At 44.1% G+C, this 13,169-nt stretch overlaps 1 protein-coding gene across 3 annotated transcripts in view; it reads right to left on the bottom strand.

Moving 5' to 3' along the window:
- Ogdh (oxoglutarate dehydrogenase) overlaps positions 1-13,169 on the bottom strand; it is a 66,174-nt gene that overhangs the window by 35,468 nt on the left and 17,537 nt on the right. For 2 of the 3 annotated variants that reach the window (XM_052199615.1, XM_052199616.1), the window contains exons 3-4: positions 5,744-5,935; positions 2,583-2,685 (exon numbers count right to left, since the gene is read on the bottom strand). In XM_052199615.1, the coding sequence (XP_052055575.1) occupies positions 2,583-2,685; positions 5,744-5,935 (295 nt within the window). Of the gene's footprint in view, positions 1-2,582; positions 2,686-2,806; positions 2,898-5,743; positions 5,936-13,169 lie in introns of all 3 variants that reach the window. The other variant, XM_052199618.1, reaches the window with a different exon arrangement.

Raw genomic sequence — 13,169 nt, 5'->3', positions numbered from 1 at the left:
CTAGAATCTGGTCCTGTTTGGTCAGATTCAGAGAAGTTCTACTTTGCTCCCGTGGTATTTTATATCCATGTTTTGTTCATGGTTCCTGTCTCATAACTTTCTCTTCCAAGCTAGGTCACAGACACTAGAGTTCCTCTTTCTCAAGGAAGAACATAATCTTCCCCAGTCTTTCTACCACAATTGACCATAAATTCCTTGATCTACTCTCTGACTGCAGTTCAGGCCTCCTTTCAGAAGGTTCCAGCAATGTCTGAGAGCAAGGAATGGCAAGAAAATGGTAAGCGTTAAGTCCCTGGTACCCAACTGCATTTTAGCATGCTGGTTCTTGCTTTGATCACACCTGTGCAATAACGGCTCCACAGAAGCCCACAAGGGTTGTGTACTGCAGACTACATACTGTGAAACACGTGACAGCTGAACAAAACTACATGAGAAGATGGTGGTGCACTCCAAATCCATGCTAGAGTATTTGAGACACTTCCAGAGTTGCCCTCAGCTTCTCTTCACCTGACAGATTCATTCTTAAAATAGCCTTTATAATAAGGTAGTAAATACATCCAAGCGTTTTGCTGGGTTCTGCACACTATTTGAACATCCAGAGTATGGTGACACAAACCTTTAATGCCAGCACTCGGAAGGAGACAGACTTGGGAAGTAAGCCCCCTTCCTGAACCTGATTCCAACTCCAGGTAGACAGAAGTTAGATTGTCTTTACATTTACTTGACTGTCATCTAAATGCCAGCTTGGGTGCCTGTCTAGCTGTCATCTGTCTGTCTGTATGCATGTACATACCACAATGGAAGTATGGAGGTCAGAGTACTAGTTGCCGGAGTAGTACTTTTTCCACCATTTGGGTTCCAGGGACCAACTCAGGCTGTCAGGCTTGGCACCAAGCACCTGCTGTGCCATCTAGGTAGCCTCAAGTAGTTGGGTTTCATCCATGGTTCCTGGCTCATAATTTCTTCCCTAACACAGGCCATTGAAGCTAGAATTCCTCTTATCCAACATGGATAATACTAATCTTTTCCCACACTTTCTGTTTTGGAATTCACCATAAATAAATTCTTTTCATGGAACAATCTATCAGAACTGAATTAAATGAGAGGAAACTCAGCTAGTACTGACTGCTGATTAGCTGGTGGGGAGAAGTCTCTATACCTTCTCTCTCTCTCATTCACTCAATGTGTGTGCGTGTGCATGTGTGTGCAGAGTAACTCGTTAGGTATCTCTGCCTTATTGCCTTGAGATGGGGTCTTTCACTTAACCTGGAGCTAGGCTAACAACACCAAGACCCCAGTAACCTTCCTGCCTGCACTTTCTGCACTGCTGGTTCACATGTCCATGTGCCCTTGCATGAGGCTTTACATAGGGCTTGTCCTCAGATCCTCATGCTTGCATAGCTTGTAGCCACGGAGCGGCTGGTCCAATGTTACTGGGGGGGGGGGGGGGGGCGGGGCGTGGGTAATCGTATACCTTTTGAGATCACAAGCTTTTTGTGTAGATTACCAAGAAAAAACAAAAGGCTTGTTTTTCTACATATTTCCTAAGTCTGCTAAAAGGGAATACAATACAGAGGAAATCCTGTAATATCCATGAGTATTCTTGAAAACTAAAGAATTTATAAACTGTCAATGCCAATTCCAAGGTCAATAATGTCCACTGTCTAACTGTAGCTGTAAAAAAATCCTTGGTTACCACTCACCAATGCCTATAAGACCACAGGACACGTAAAACTCCAGAGACTATTCCTCAAAGTGCCTTCAAGGATACTAATTTCATCTTCTCCCTCAGAGTACTATTAGCAAGTTGGTGATCATCGATTCATTAGCATGCAAGGTGCCTACTGTGAACACTCTGGTCATTTCATAATTAGTCACATCATCATTTCTTTAGTACAGGTTAGCAGCATGGTGACATAAGCAAATTAACTCTGGAAGCAGCTTCAGTGAGCACTGGAATGCCGATTTACCTCACAAGGAGGACCAGGTACAGGCTGGCATATATTCCATCAACAGTGACAAAACCCCAATTCTCCATACATGCACCTCCCAAAGGCCCTGGTCTCCTGACGCTGTAGGGAACGCCTCCCAAAGTTTCCTCAGTGTGATCACCAGCGTTTACAAATCAGGAAACCCAAATAGCACACCTTGCTCTGGAATTCCTTCCTTAGGAATATGAACACCCTCTAGCCCGACCAGGCCCCACCATACTCCAGAATGGGACAGTGGTGACAACAGCAGCCTTGCAAGGCTCATCGTGGCCTTGGAAAGGCAGTGTTGTGCAGGATATGAAAAGCTGGAGTCAGAAGAGCTATTGTCTGAAGCAGTTGGCCAGGTTTTCTCGGTGCCACAGACCCTTTGAAATTTTTTTCCAGATTGAGACTTAAAACAATCTGGCTGAAAATTGGGATAATTAATATCCTTAAGATACACTAAGACTATGAAATTATTGCTGAATTTCAAGTGATCAGAACGAAGGAAACTTAAGAGTCTTTCCCTCCTGTCTGGATGTCCTGGCTAGCACAGGCTGTGCACAGCGAGAGGAGCTCAAGCAGCGCAGCTGACTGCTCGCAGACCCTCACCAAGTTTGTCTGTGGATGAGATAATGTCAGCGGGCACGGAGGAGTCCAGATCAGCATCCAAAATCCCCAGGGGGTCCAGCTGCGCTACATGGTGCCCTCGTATCTATGAGTGGGCCAACGATGAGAGGGGAGGACAGACACAAAAGGACAGGAGAAAAAAAAGAGGGAAGGGGCAAAAAAAAGTAAAATTACATTAAAATTAGCATTTACATATTAATTCTCACCCACGTTTGAAGAAACAGTTACCGGAGCATCATCAAAATTTACACAACTAATTCCGAGAGGATCAAGTTTTGCAATGTGGTGACCCCTGACCTGGAATAATAACACAAGCAAGTCATTAAGCAGATCCAGTGAGCTGTGGGGAGGGGTAAAAGACTTATAATTCATACAAATCTTTCTTAGAAAGGAACATAGCTCAATGAACCCATACAACAGAGGTTTTCCTTTTTTTTAAATTTATTTTATGTATGTGAGTACACGGTAGCTGTCTTCAGACACACCAGAAGAGGGTGTCAGATCTCATTACAGATGGTGTGAGCCACCATGTGGTTGCTAGGAATTGAACTCAAGTCCTCTGGAAGAACAGTCAGTGCTCTTAATGTCTGAGCCATCTTTCCAACCCCAGAATTAGTTTTTTTTTCAAAAAGTTTAGAATAGTTAATTTCTAAAAGCATTACTGTGAGCTGGGCCTGGTAGCACAGACCTATAATCTAACTCACTCACAAGGCTGAAGCAAAGAATCAAAAACTTAAGACCTCCCTGGGCAACTTAGTTAGAGCCTGTCTCAACATAAAGAGAGCTAAAGATGTATCCAGCTCAGCCTCCATGGCAGAGCACTGCTTTACAAAATGCAAAGCCCAGTATAAAACACACACACACACACACACACACACACACACACACAGCATTATTGTGTTTAACTGCTCTTTTATGAAGATAAAAAAAAATGAACAAATTTCTCAAGTCATAATAAACTTGGATATTTGAAAAGTGATTCTTTAGATCAATAGAAATGAGATACGCTGGGAGATCTGTTACTCCAGTGTGGAGACAATTTCCCTGAGGAGGGAAATGAAAGCTCAGGCTGTGACTCGAAAGGGATAAACAAGGTACCATCTTATTAAGAGAAGGTTTGCCTACATTATATTATTATTATTATTATTATTATTATTATTATTATTATTATATTGTGTGTCTGTCTGTGTCTATGTGTATGGAGGAGTAAGGTTTATGGTCCTAATGAGCACTACATGGATTAAAAAACACTTGATTTGAACTATTTTAAAACGCAGAAGATGGGCCTAGAGAGGTTGCTCAGCACTTAAAAGAGTTTCCATATGACCCAGGTTCCATTCCCAGCACCTACACGGGGGCAGACAACCACATATGACCCAATGCTCTCATATGGTCTCTATGGGCACCAGGCAAACATGTGGTGCACATACATACATGTAGGCAAAATACCCAGATACGTAAAATAATACAAAATTAAAAATCAAATAAGAGGATGGGGTATAACTCAGTGGCAGAGCCCCTGCAAACCATCTATGTGCATCTCTGTGCTGTGTACAGCCTCCAGCACCTTCAAAATAGAAACGCGCAGGAGGCTTGTGCTGTTGCAATGTATTATAATATTGAATTCTGTACCCGAAGGCCTACAAGTGGATTCTCACATTTACCAGCCTTTGTTGCACAAGCCGTGCTCCTTAATTTAAAACTGATGAGGTTTGGTCTATAGCTATGTACTGTAATGCCCAATACTGGCCCCTGCTGCCTAGGGAGGAGGGGATTCTTACTTAGACCAAGTAAGGCCATGTAACACTGCCCCCAAGTTATCCCTAATGGGGAATAAAGATGCCTACAGTCAAGAGCTGGGCAGAAGGGACATAGGGAGAGCTTGGGTTCAGAGGCAGGGACGACGAAGAGACACAAGTCTCCAAGTGAATGATGCAAACATGGCCACGAGGGCTGTCCAGTTGGAGTGGGAGTGGTCCAGGCAGAACAGAGCAAATCGTGTAATTATTGATAGGGAGGCAGATACTAATAGCTTAGAGGGTAGATATCTGCCCAGCTCTAGTGCTTTAAAGGTTTATTGTAAATGTAAAGGTTTTATTTCTTTTTTTCTGGGAACTGAATGATCAAAGGCAGGACAGAAACCCCAAACTGGGATTAAATATATTCCCTTAGGTGGTTTTTGTTGTTGTTGATGTTGTTTTAAGTTCTAGATATTTCTATCACAAGTTCTTGCTAGCAACTTGAGACTAGCAAGTGCTGAGAAATCACTGGGAAATTAGATTAAAAATGTTACTGTAGCCAACTGTATGAAGGATATGGTCAGGACATTATATTTATCCATTTATAGCGCTCTGTATTTCTCCTTCCCATATGAGCACACACGTCCTAAGAAGAGGCCTCGAGGAAGAACACGGCAGGAAGATGACTGAGGACCCAGAACACTCCTGAGCAGCCACCACAGGAAACTGAAGCATGAGGCAGAAGTGAAAGCTCAAGGCAAGCTCCTGGGCAGCCTTCTAGAGAAGCCTGTGGGCCTGGACTCACTCCCACTGGAGCTTCTAAAAGGAAGGTGGGTGACTTGGTTCTTGGTACTTTTCCTCCTCATATCTACTTTAAGGTCAGAATTCTGGCTTCCCAACAGAGGCAGCCACGGAGGAAGGCCTTCGCTTACTGTGCTCGGACAGAGGAAGGAGAGCGCTAAGCCCAGTCAGTCCTGCTGGCCATGTGTGGGAGGCTGGCTGCTTACTGGCAGAATTCAGGTATGGCCTCCTTATTTCACCCACATTTTACAGACTCAGTTCCTCTTCTCTACCCCTGGTTTCTGTCTCCAAACTGTATGGATTTACTTTCATACAGTATACAGATATCAATCCATCCATAGCCCTGCCCCCTCACCAGCTGTGAACACCTCCCTTTCCACGCCCACATCCTGACTTGCCTTGAGCTATTATGAGACAGAACATTAGAGTGGAAGATTTGCTCAGTTAGATGTCTTGCTTCTTTTCTCTTGTACTTGATTTAGCCTCACTAAGATCAAAGAAAAGGAAAAAGCTGGCATTTGGAAGAGAAGGAAATCCATGCACGCCCAGAGAGGCCCAGGAACACTGTATCTGATATGATGTCGACGGCCAGCCCCTGCTCACCTGATATGCCCTGATGAGAGATTGCACCGCCAAATGGTCCTCCACGAGTTTGTCGACGTTAGGTTGTGCTTCCACCAGGGACTGTGCATGGGCCATGGTAGCCAGGGAGCTTCGACTCAGGGAAAGGGGGCTCTGGTAGGCAGTGCCCGGAGGGGCTCCAGCATTGGTGTTTCGGAAGAAAATGTCCCATGACTAAAGACAAAAAAGCAGAGTTACCTGACTCTCCCTTAAATGTCATATATAACTGTTCTCTGTAAGAAGGCAACATTGCCCTTTCCTCATAGTCTTTAGATTTCAATAATGCATTTTGTATTGTAAATTATATATTATGTAACCCACCTCACACAAGATGTAAATTTTAAAATATTTAAAGCTATAGGAGTTTATATGTGTTTTATATTGTATTTAATATATTATATATTTTATATATATTTAAAGTTTTGCTTTTTTTTTAAATTACAGGAACTCTTTTTTTTTTAATGACTTATTTATTTATTATCTATAAGTACACTATAGCTGTCTTCAGATACTCCAGAAGAGGGAGTTAGATCTCATTACAGATGGTTGTGAGCCACCATGTGGTTGCTGGGAATTGAACTCAGTACCTTTGGAAGAGCAGTCAGTGCTCTTAACCGCTGAGCCATCTCTCCAGCCCAAGTTTTGCTTATTTTTATTTCTGTGTATATGGGCATGCATGCTTATCTGTATGTACACCACGTGTGCCTGAGGAAACCAGGTGAGGGTGCTGGATTGCCCTAGAAGTGCAGTTCCAGGAAGTTATTAGTTGCCCAATGTGGATGCTGGGAAACAAACTAAGTCCCATTAATGCTCCTAACTGCTGTGCCACCTCAGGAGCCCCTTGTAAGTTTAGAGATAGAGATGAAGACTTATTTCCATGCAGAAAAAAAATGTTGTTAAAAGAAAGAGCTTTGAGTGGGATGGTGAGGTTTGAGGGCACGACCTGACGATGGGAGACACACTATCTGGCTTTGAATTCAAGATCCCCTTGCTTAGGTCTTCCCAGTGCTGGGGTTACAGGCTCAAACTACCATAACACACCCCTGGACAGTGAAACACTGACTTTCCATCAGTAACTGATTAGATTGTCTTGATTTTTTTTTTTTCAAGACAAGGTTTCTCTGTGTAGCCCTGGCTGTCCTGGAACTCATTCTGTAGACCAGGCTAGCCTCGAACTCAAAAATCCACCTGCCTCTGCCTCCCAAGCACTGGGATTAAAGGCATGTGCCACCACCGCCCGGCTGACTGTCTTGAAATTTAAGAGAGGTGGATTAGACTTCTGTGCTCCCTACAATCTCTGCAAAGATACGCCCCCAGATGTGTTTTCAGGGTGTGGTGATGTCTGTCTATCAAAAGTATTCTGTCTGTGCCTGGGGCAACTGGCAAAGATGACTTAATAATGTAATTGTTTTATCATGCTAGGAATCAAACCCCAGACCCTAATGCTAGGCATGTGATCTGCCAGTGACCCTCCTCCCCACTCCCACCCTCATCCCATTTGGTCATCTGGTTTTGTGGACTCAGCTCTTTCATAATGCTATCCAGGTACCAACATAACAGATTTATGAATATATCTATCAGTTCTTGGTATACAAACCAGAAGGCTCTTTGCAACCACAGACAAGCCTGACTAACTCTTACAGATCGGGATAGTCTGTCATTCTAAAATATTTATGAAGAATTTTCTGAAATGTTACAGTAAGAATGTATTCCTTTGGTATTCATTAAAACATTTTTTTTTTTTTTTTTTTTTTTTGCTTTTTGAGACAGGGTTTCTCTGTGTAGCCCTGGCTGTACTCGAACTCAAGAAATCTGCCTGCCTCTGCCTCCCAAGTGCTGGGATTAAAGGTGTGTGCCACTACTACCCGGTCATTAAAACAATTTTTAAGGGCGCTGGAGAGTCGGCTCAGCAGTTAAGAGCACTGGCTGCTGGTCCAGATGACTGGGCTCAGTTCTCAGCACCCACGTGGCAGCTCACAGCTGTCTGTAACTCCAGTTCCAGGGCATCTGGCATCCTTACAGTTGTACATGCACGCAAACATCAATGCAAATAAAAATAAATCTTAAAAAAGTAAAAACAAGCCGGGTGGTGGTGGCGCACGCCTGTAATCCCAGCACTCTGGGAGGCAGAGGCAGGCAGATCTCTGAGTTCAAAGCCAGCCTGGTCTACAGAGCGAGTTCCAGGACAGCCAGGGCTACACATAGAAACCCTGTCTCGGAAAAAAAAAAAACAAAAACCAAATCCAAACAACCAAACCAAAAAAAAAAAAAAAAAAAAAAAGTAAAAACAATTAAAAAACAAAAACCCCAGAACCATTTGGGCCAGGCAGGTGGAGCATAGCTTTAATTCTTGCACTTTGGAGGCAGAGGCAAGGTGAATGATCTCTGTGCATTAGAAGCCAGCCTGGTTTACAAAGTAAGTTTTAGGTAAGCTAAGGCTGCCAAGTAAAACCTTCTCTCAAAAACTAACAAGCAAACAAAAACCATTGAGAATATGACTACATACCCTTATGAATATGGTAAAAACACTGTATGCTTTAAAATGACATTTGTACTATTAAACTATACTCCAATGAAAATTTTTATAACAAGTATAACCTTTCTGGTTAATTGCTGGAAACTGACTAGGGAAGAGAGATCTGATTGTTATCTTCAGATTCCTACTATGAAACCTACTATAAAACATTCAGACAAAAGCTGATTGTCTGAAACATCAAAAGAGTTACAACTTTCCTTTCAAAAGAGTTTATCAAGTGTTTGCAATTTCAAGATATCAATTTCTCAAAACCAGGATCTCAACCATGCTCTCTGAATTTGGCATCCACCAAAATTCACTCTGGCTCTTTCTCTAATGTGAGAGAAAACACTATTTCCACTGAGGTGGTGGGGAATGGAACAGAGGACTGTTAGCATCCCACTCAGACCCTGTCAGGTTCTACCTAAGGTACTAAAATGTGTACCTAAGGTACACATGACACTTGATGGATGTCCCCAGGGGCTTTTGACTTCATGGCGCCTTTCCAGCAGGTCCAACAGATCCCCACATTTTGGAAGCAAAAATGACCAATGACAGCATACTTTGGCTGTTCATCCTTCTTCTGGAAGCAGACATTAATAAAGACTGCATGCCTTGGCTATAGGTGCGTGTTCTAGAAGCAGAGACGACCAGGGAACCGCAACTGTCCATCCTCGTGCTAGAAGCTGAGGTGATCAATGACAGCACAGGGGAGTGAGTGTTTATCCTTGCTCTAGAAGAAGAGATGACCATGGGCCACAGTCCAAGAAATCATTAGATAGCTCTCCCTGGCCTAACCAAAGCCTCTCCAAAGCAAATTAGGCAGGAGATAATCCAACCTTATCTCATCCCAGCACCACATGAACTAACAGAACCTCGGGAAGGCTCTATCACTCCAAACAAGCCACAGAAGCTGGCTTAACTTAGTCCAAGCCTCTCAGCAAGTAGCCCATGAAGAGCAGTATAACCCAAACCACCTTCTTTTTACCTTTATAGCACCCCACAGGGTGGAGGAATCAAACCCAGAGCCTCTCACACACTAAGTGGGCTCTCTACTATTAAACCAATGCCAAGCATGGTTTCTTCATTTATTTTCTGACAAGGTCTCAAGTGTCCCAGGCTGGTCTTAAACTTGCTACACAGCTAAGGATGATGTTCAACTTCTTCTCTTGCCTCCATTCCTTTAGAATGCTAGAATTCTAATGGTGTGCCACGGGCACAGGAAGAAGAGTTCAATGCTAGAGCTGGGGTATAGATCCGTTGATACATAAGTGCGAGGACCTGAGTGAGATCCTCACATAAAAGAGCTATGCAAGATGGTGTGTACCTATAATTGTTATGCTGAGGAGGTAAAGATCATCCCTGAGGCCTGCTAGCCAGCCAGTTTAGTCAAAAAACAAGGTAGGGAAGCTAAGGTCAGCGCTCAGTGCTGGCTGCACAAGCACGAAGGCCTGAGTTCAGACCCCAATCACACATGTGAAGGGGTCAGGGTGGCATCACACCCAGCTCCCTGTGACCTTTTGTGTTTTCTAAAACTCCAGTGATTTTCAGTAATACAACAGACAAACTCTGCTTGCACTAGAGCCAACCAGGGAAGCAAACCAACCAACCCAAGTTCATACCAGTTCTCTTGAGTGTCCATCAAGGAAAACAAAAGGAGAGCAGCTCTACTGGATCTCTTCTCAGGCAAGTGGCACAAACAGAGCGGCTCCCAGACTGGGTTGGGACTGCTCCTGAAGATCCCCTTTGCACCATGACTGGTGTCACACTAATAGGTTTTCTGATGTGGGTAATCATCAAAGGCTTTACTTTACTATACAGCAATCTCACTACACTTACTTGGCAAAACTCACACTACATACAAGTAAATTTAAACACGTTAGATCTTTTAAACAGAAAGGGAAGGTCATTATTTGGCCCACAGATAGCCAAAACACCTGTTCAAGGCTAGAAGTTCCACTACCTGCTGACCACACTTTCTTCCCAGCAGCCTTAAGAAAACTTCCCCCTTCTCTCTTGCCCCTGCAAGTCTGCATTTTAGCCATGACTCCCATTTCCCCAGCCCTACCTTCATCTCTTCTACCCTGCTGCCAACATCCATGCCGATTAATATCCCAGCTCTGAGTCTGGGATTTGCTGTAGTCTTTAGAGACCTTACTGACCACCTACTTTGAGACCCTCGCTGGCCTTCCCTCCAGCGTCCTGAGATGACCAGTTATTCACCTCACACAGGTGTACTTCAACTCCTGCATTTATCTCTATCTTGAAAGTTTCCTTTACCCTAATAGTCCAGCTCTGCTGTCTCCTCCTACACATATCTCAACAAAGATTCTATGTATTTATCATTACTTTGTCCCATGTTGCCACTGAGATATTAGTGTCTGGCCAGCACAAGAGGAAACCTTTATGGGCTGGAGAGATGGCTCAGAGGGTAAGAGCACTGACTGCTCTTCCAGAGGTCCTGAGTTCAATTCCCAGCAACCACATGGTGGCTCACAACCATCCGTAATGAGATCTGATGCCCTCTTCTGGTGTGTCTGAAGAAAACTACAATGTACTCACATATAATAAATCTTTTTTTTTTAAAAAAAGAGGAAACCTTTGCAAATGTTAGAAAACCTTCAGGGGAAAAATATCAATCCCTCCACCTCCATCCCTGCTCAGTGTGAACTGGAGGACAGAGACCACCCACTAAGAAAAGTAGCAGCAGTGGCGACATCAACAAGAACCTACCCGCTGGGCAGTGGTGGCACACGCCTGTGATTCCAGCACTCTGGGAGGCAGAGGCAGGCAGATTTCTGAGTTTGAGGCCAGCCTGGTCTAAAGAGTGAGCTCCAGGACAGCCAGGGCTATACAGAGAAACCCTGTCTTGAAAAAACAAACAAACAAACAACCCCCCCCCAAAAAAACCCCAAAAAACAAACAAAACCCAAGAACCGGCCCAACCCCAATCTTCTGGTGAAATGACGAAAAGCCTGGGCAACCCACTTCAGGTCCGTTTGTGTGAACCAAATTCCCTCCCTCCCTAGCTCTGCTAGCACCTGACCAAAGCCCACGGCCAACATTGAAAAGGGCAGCAATGTCTACTATCAGAAACAGCTCCATATACCAGCCAGAAGCTAAAAGGAAAACCACAGCTGCTCCCTGGGGATGTGATTTCACAGCACAGAAGCAAACTCATCCTACAACAGGAGTGGGTTCTTGTCCACGAGACGAACAGAGCTGGACTCTGACTCCAGAAGGATGAAAGGTGGAGACTGAGTAATGCTGACCTGGGCTCCGGTCTCCAGGTCCACCATGCCCATTTCTAAGGTCATCTGCCTCTCGAATCTCTTACTTGGCATGTTTTGTAATTAATGAGGAAAACATCAGTCTCTTTACCTAGATTAGTACTAGACCGTACAAAGTTCACAACACTCAAATCTCATGAGAGATGAAGCTGTTTGTAAAAAGAAAACAGTAAAATATCACATGGTATATGGGCAAGGCTACAAATGACACTCAAGGGACATGAAGCTGTCAGGAAAATTAGTTCTGGACAAGACAGGGGCTTTAGGTAGAAGTGCCTATCTCAGGGCACTAGTCTCTGCAATTCTCAGAGTATGCATAGCTGTCTCCTTTTTCTTGTGTATGGTACATGTATGCATACATGATCATGTATATGCAAATATAGGTCATATGTGTGCATGTGGAGATGGAAGTCAGGGGTATCATCTTTCTCAAATGTTCTTTACAACAACCTTTTCAGACAGGGTCTCTCAATGTACTCTGGGCTCACTGGTACTGCTAGGCTGGCTTGTTAAGAAAGTCCCAGAGATCCAATTGTCCCCCCGCCCAGGTGTGATGGGACTATAGGTGAGCACTGACCACTGTGCCTCGTTTTTTTTTCACCGGTGTTAGGGGATCAATTTAAGTCTTTGCTCTACTAACTGAACTGATCCATTGCACTAGCCCAAAATACACTTTTTTTTTTTCATTTAAAAGAGTTGAGCGGAGCAGTAGTGGCGCATGCCTTTAATCCCAGCACTTGGGAGGCAGAGGCAGGTGGATTTCTGAGTTCGAGGCCAGCCTGGTCTACAGAGTGAGTTCCAGGACAGCCAGGGCTATACAGAGAAGCCCTGTCTTGAAAAACAGAAAGAAAGAAAGAAAGAAAGAAAGAAAGAAAGAAAGAAAGAAAGAAAGAAAGAAAGGAAGGAAGGAAGGAAGGAAGGAAGGAAGGAAGGAAGGAAGGAAGGAAGGAAGGAAGGAAAGAAGGAAGGAAGGGTTGTATAGCATGTGGGTGGGTGGTGGGGCACTGTTTTTGTTTTGTGACAGGGTCTCCCTCTAGTCTCCTAAACATTGGAGTTAAAGGTGTATAACTACCATGCCCAGCAAAAACATGGGTTTTTTGTTTTTGTTTTTGACTGGTGTCACACTCAGAAATTCGCCTGCCTCTGCCTCCCGAGTGCTGGCATTAAAGGCATGTGCCACCACTGCCTGGCAAAACATGGGTTTTTAAAAGTCCATTCCTGGGGCTAATGGTATGATTTTGTGGTTAAGGGCACTTGCTACCAGGCCTGGCAACCTGAGTTCGGTCGCTGGAACCCACGGTGGAGGGAAAGAACCAGCTCCCAAGAGCTGCCCTCTGACTTCCATATGCACGCCATGGCACCTACCCCCACTCTCAAAACAAGTACAAAAACAATGTTTAAAACTCCATTTCTGGTCCAATTCAAGAAACACCCATTAAAGGTCAACTACCTGCATCATGCTCAAAGGTTTTAGGAACAAGACGACAAATTAAAATGAGCTTCTCACTCTCAAGAAACACAAGAAAAGTAACTATGTGAATGCACAGAATGCCCAGTGTACAAATGCTGAGAAGGGACAGCACCATTTAAAGGGAATCTCAGG

Source organism: Apodemus sylvaticus, chromosome 11 (assembly GCF_947179515.1).
Source record: "Apodemus sylvaticus chromosome 11, mApoSyl1.1, whole genome shotgun sequence".
In the NCBI taxonomy this organism is placed as follows: domain Eukaryota; kingdom Metazoa; phylum Chordata; class Mammalia; order Rodentia; family Muridae; genus Apodemus; species Apodemus sylvaticus.
The sequence above is the reverse complement of the archived record's forward strand: the minus strand, read 5'-3'. Positions and strand labels throughout refer to the sequence as shown.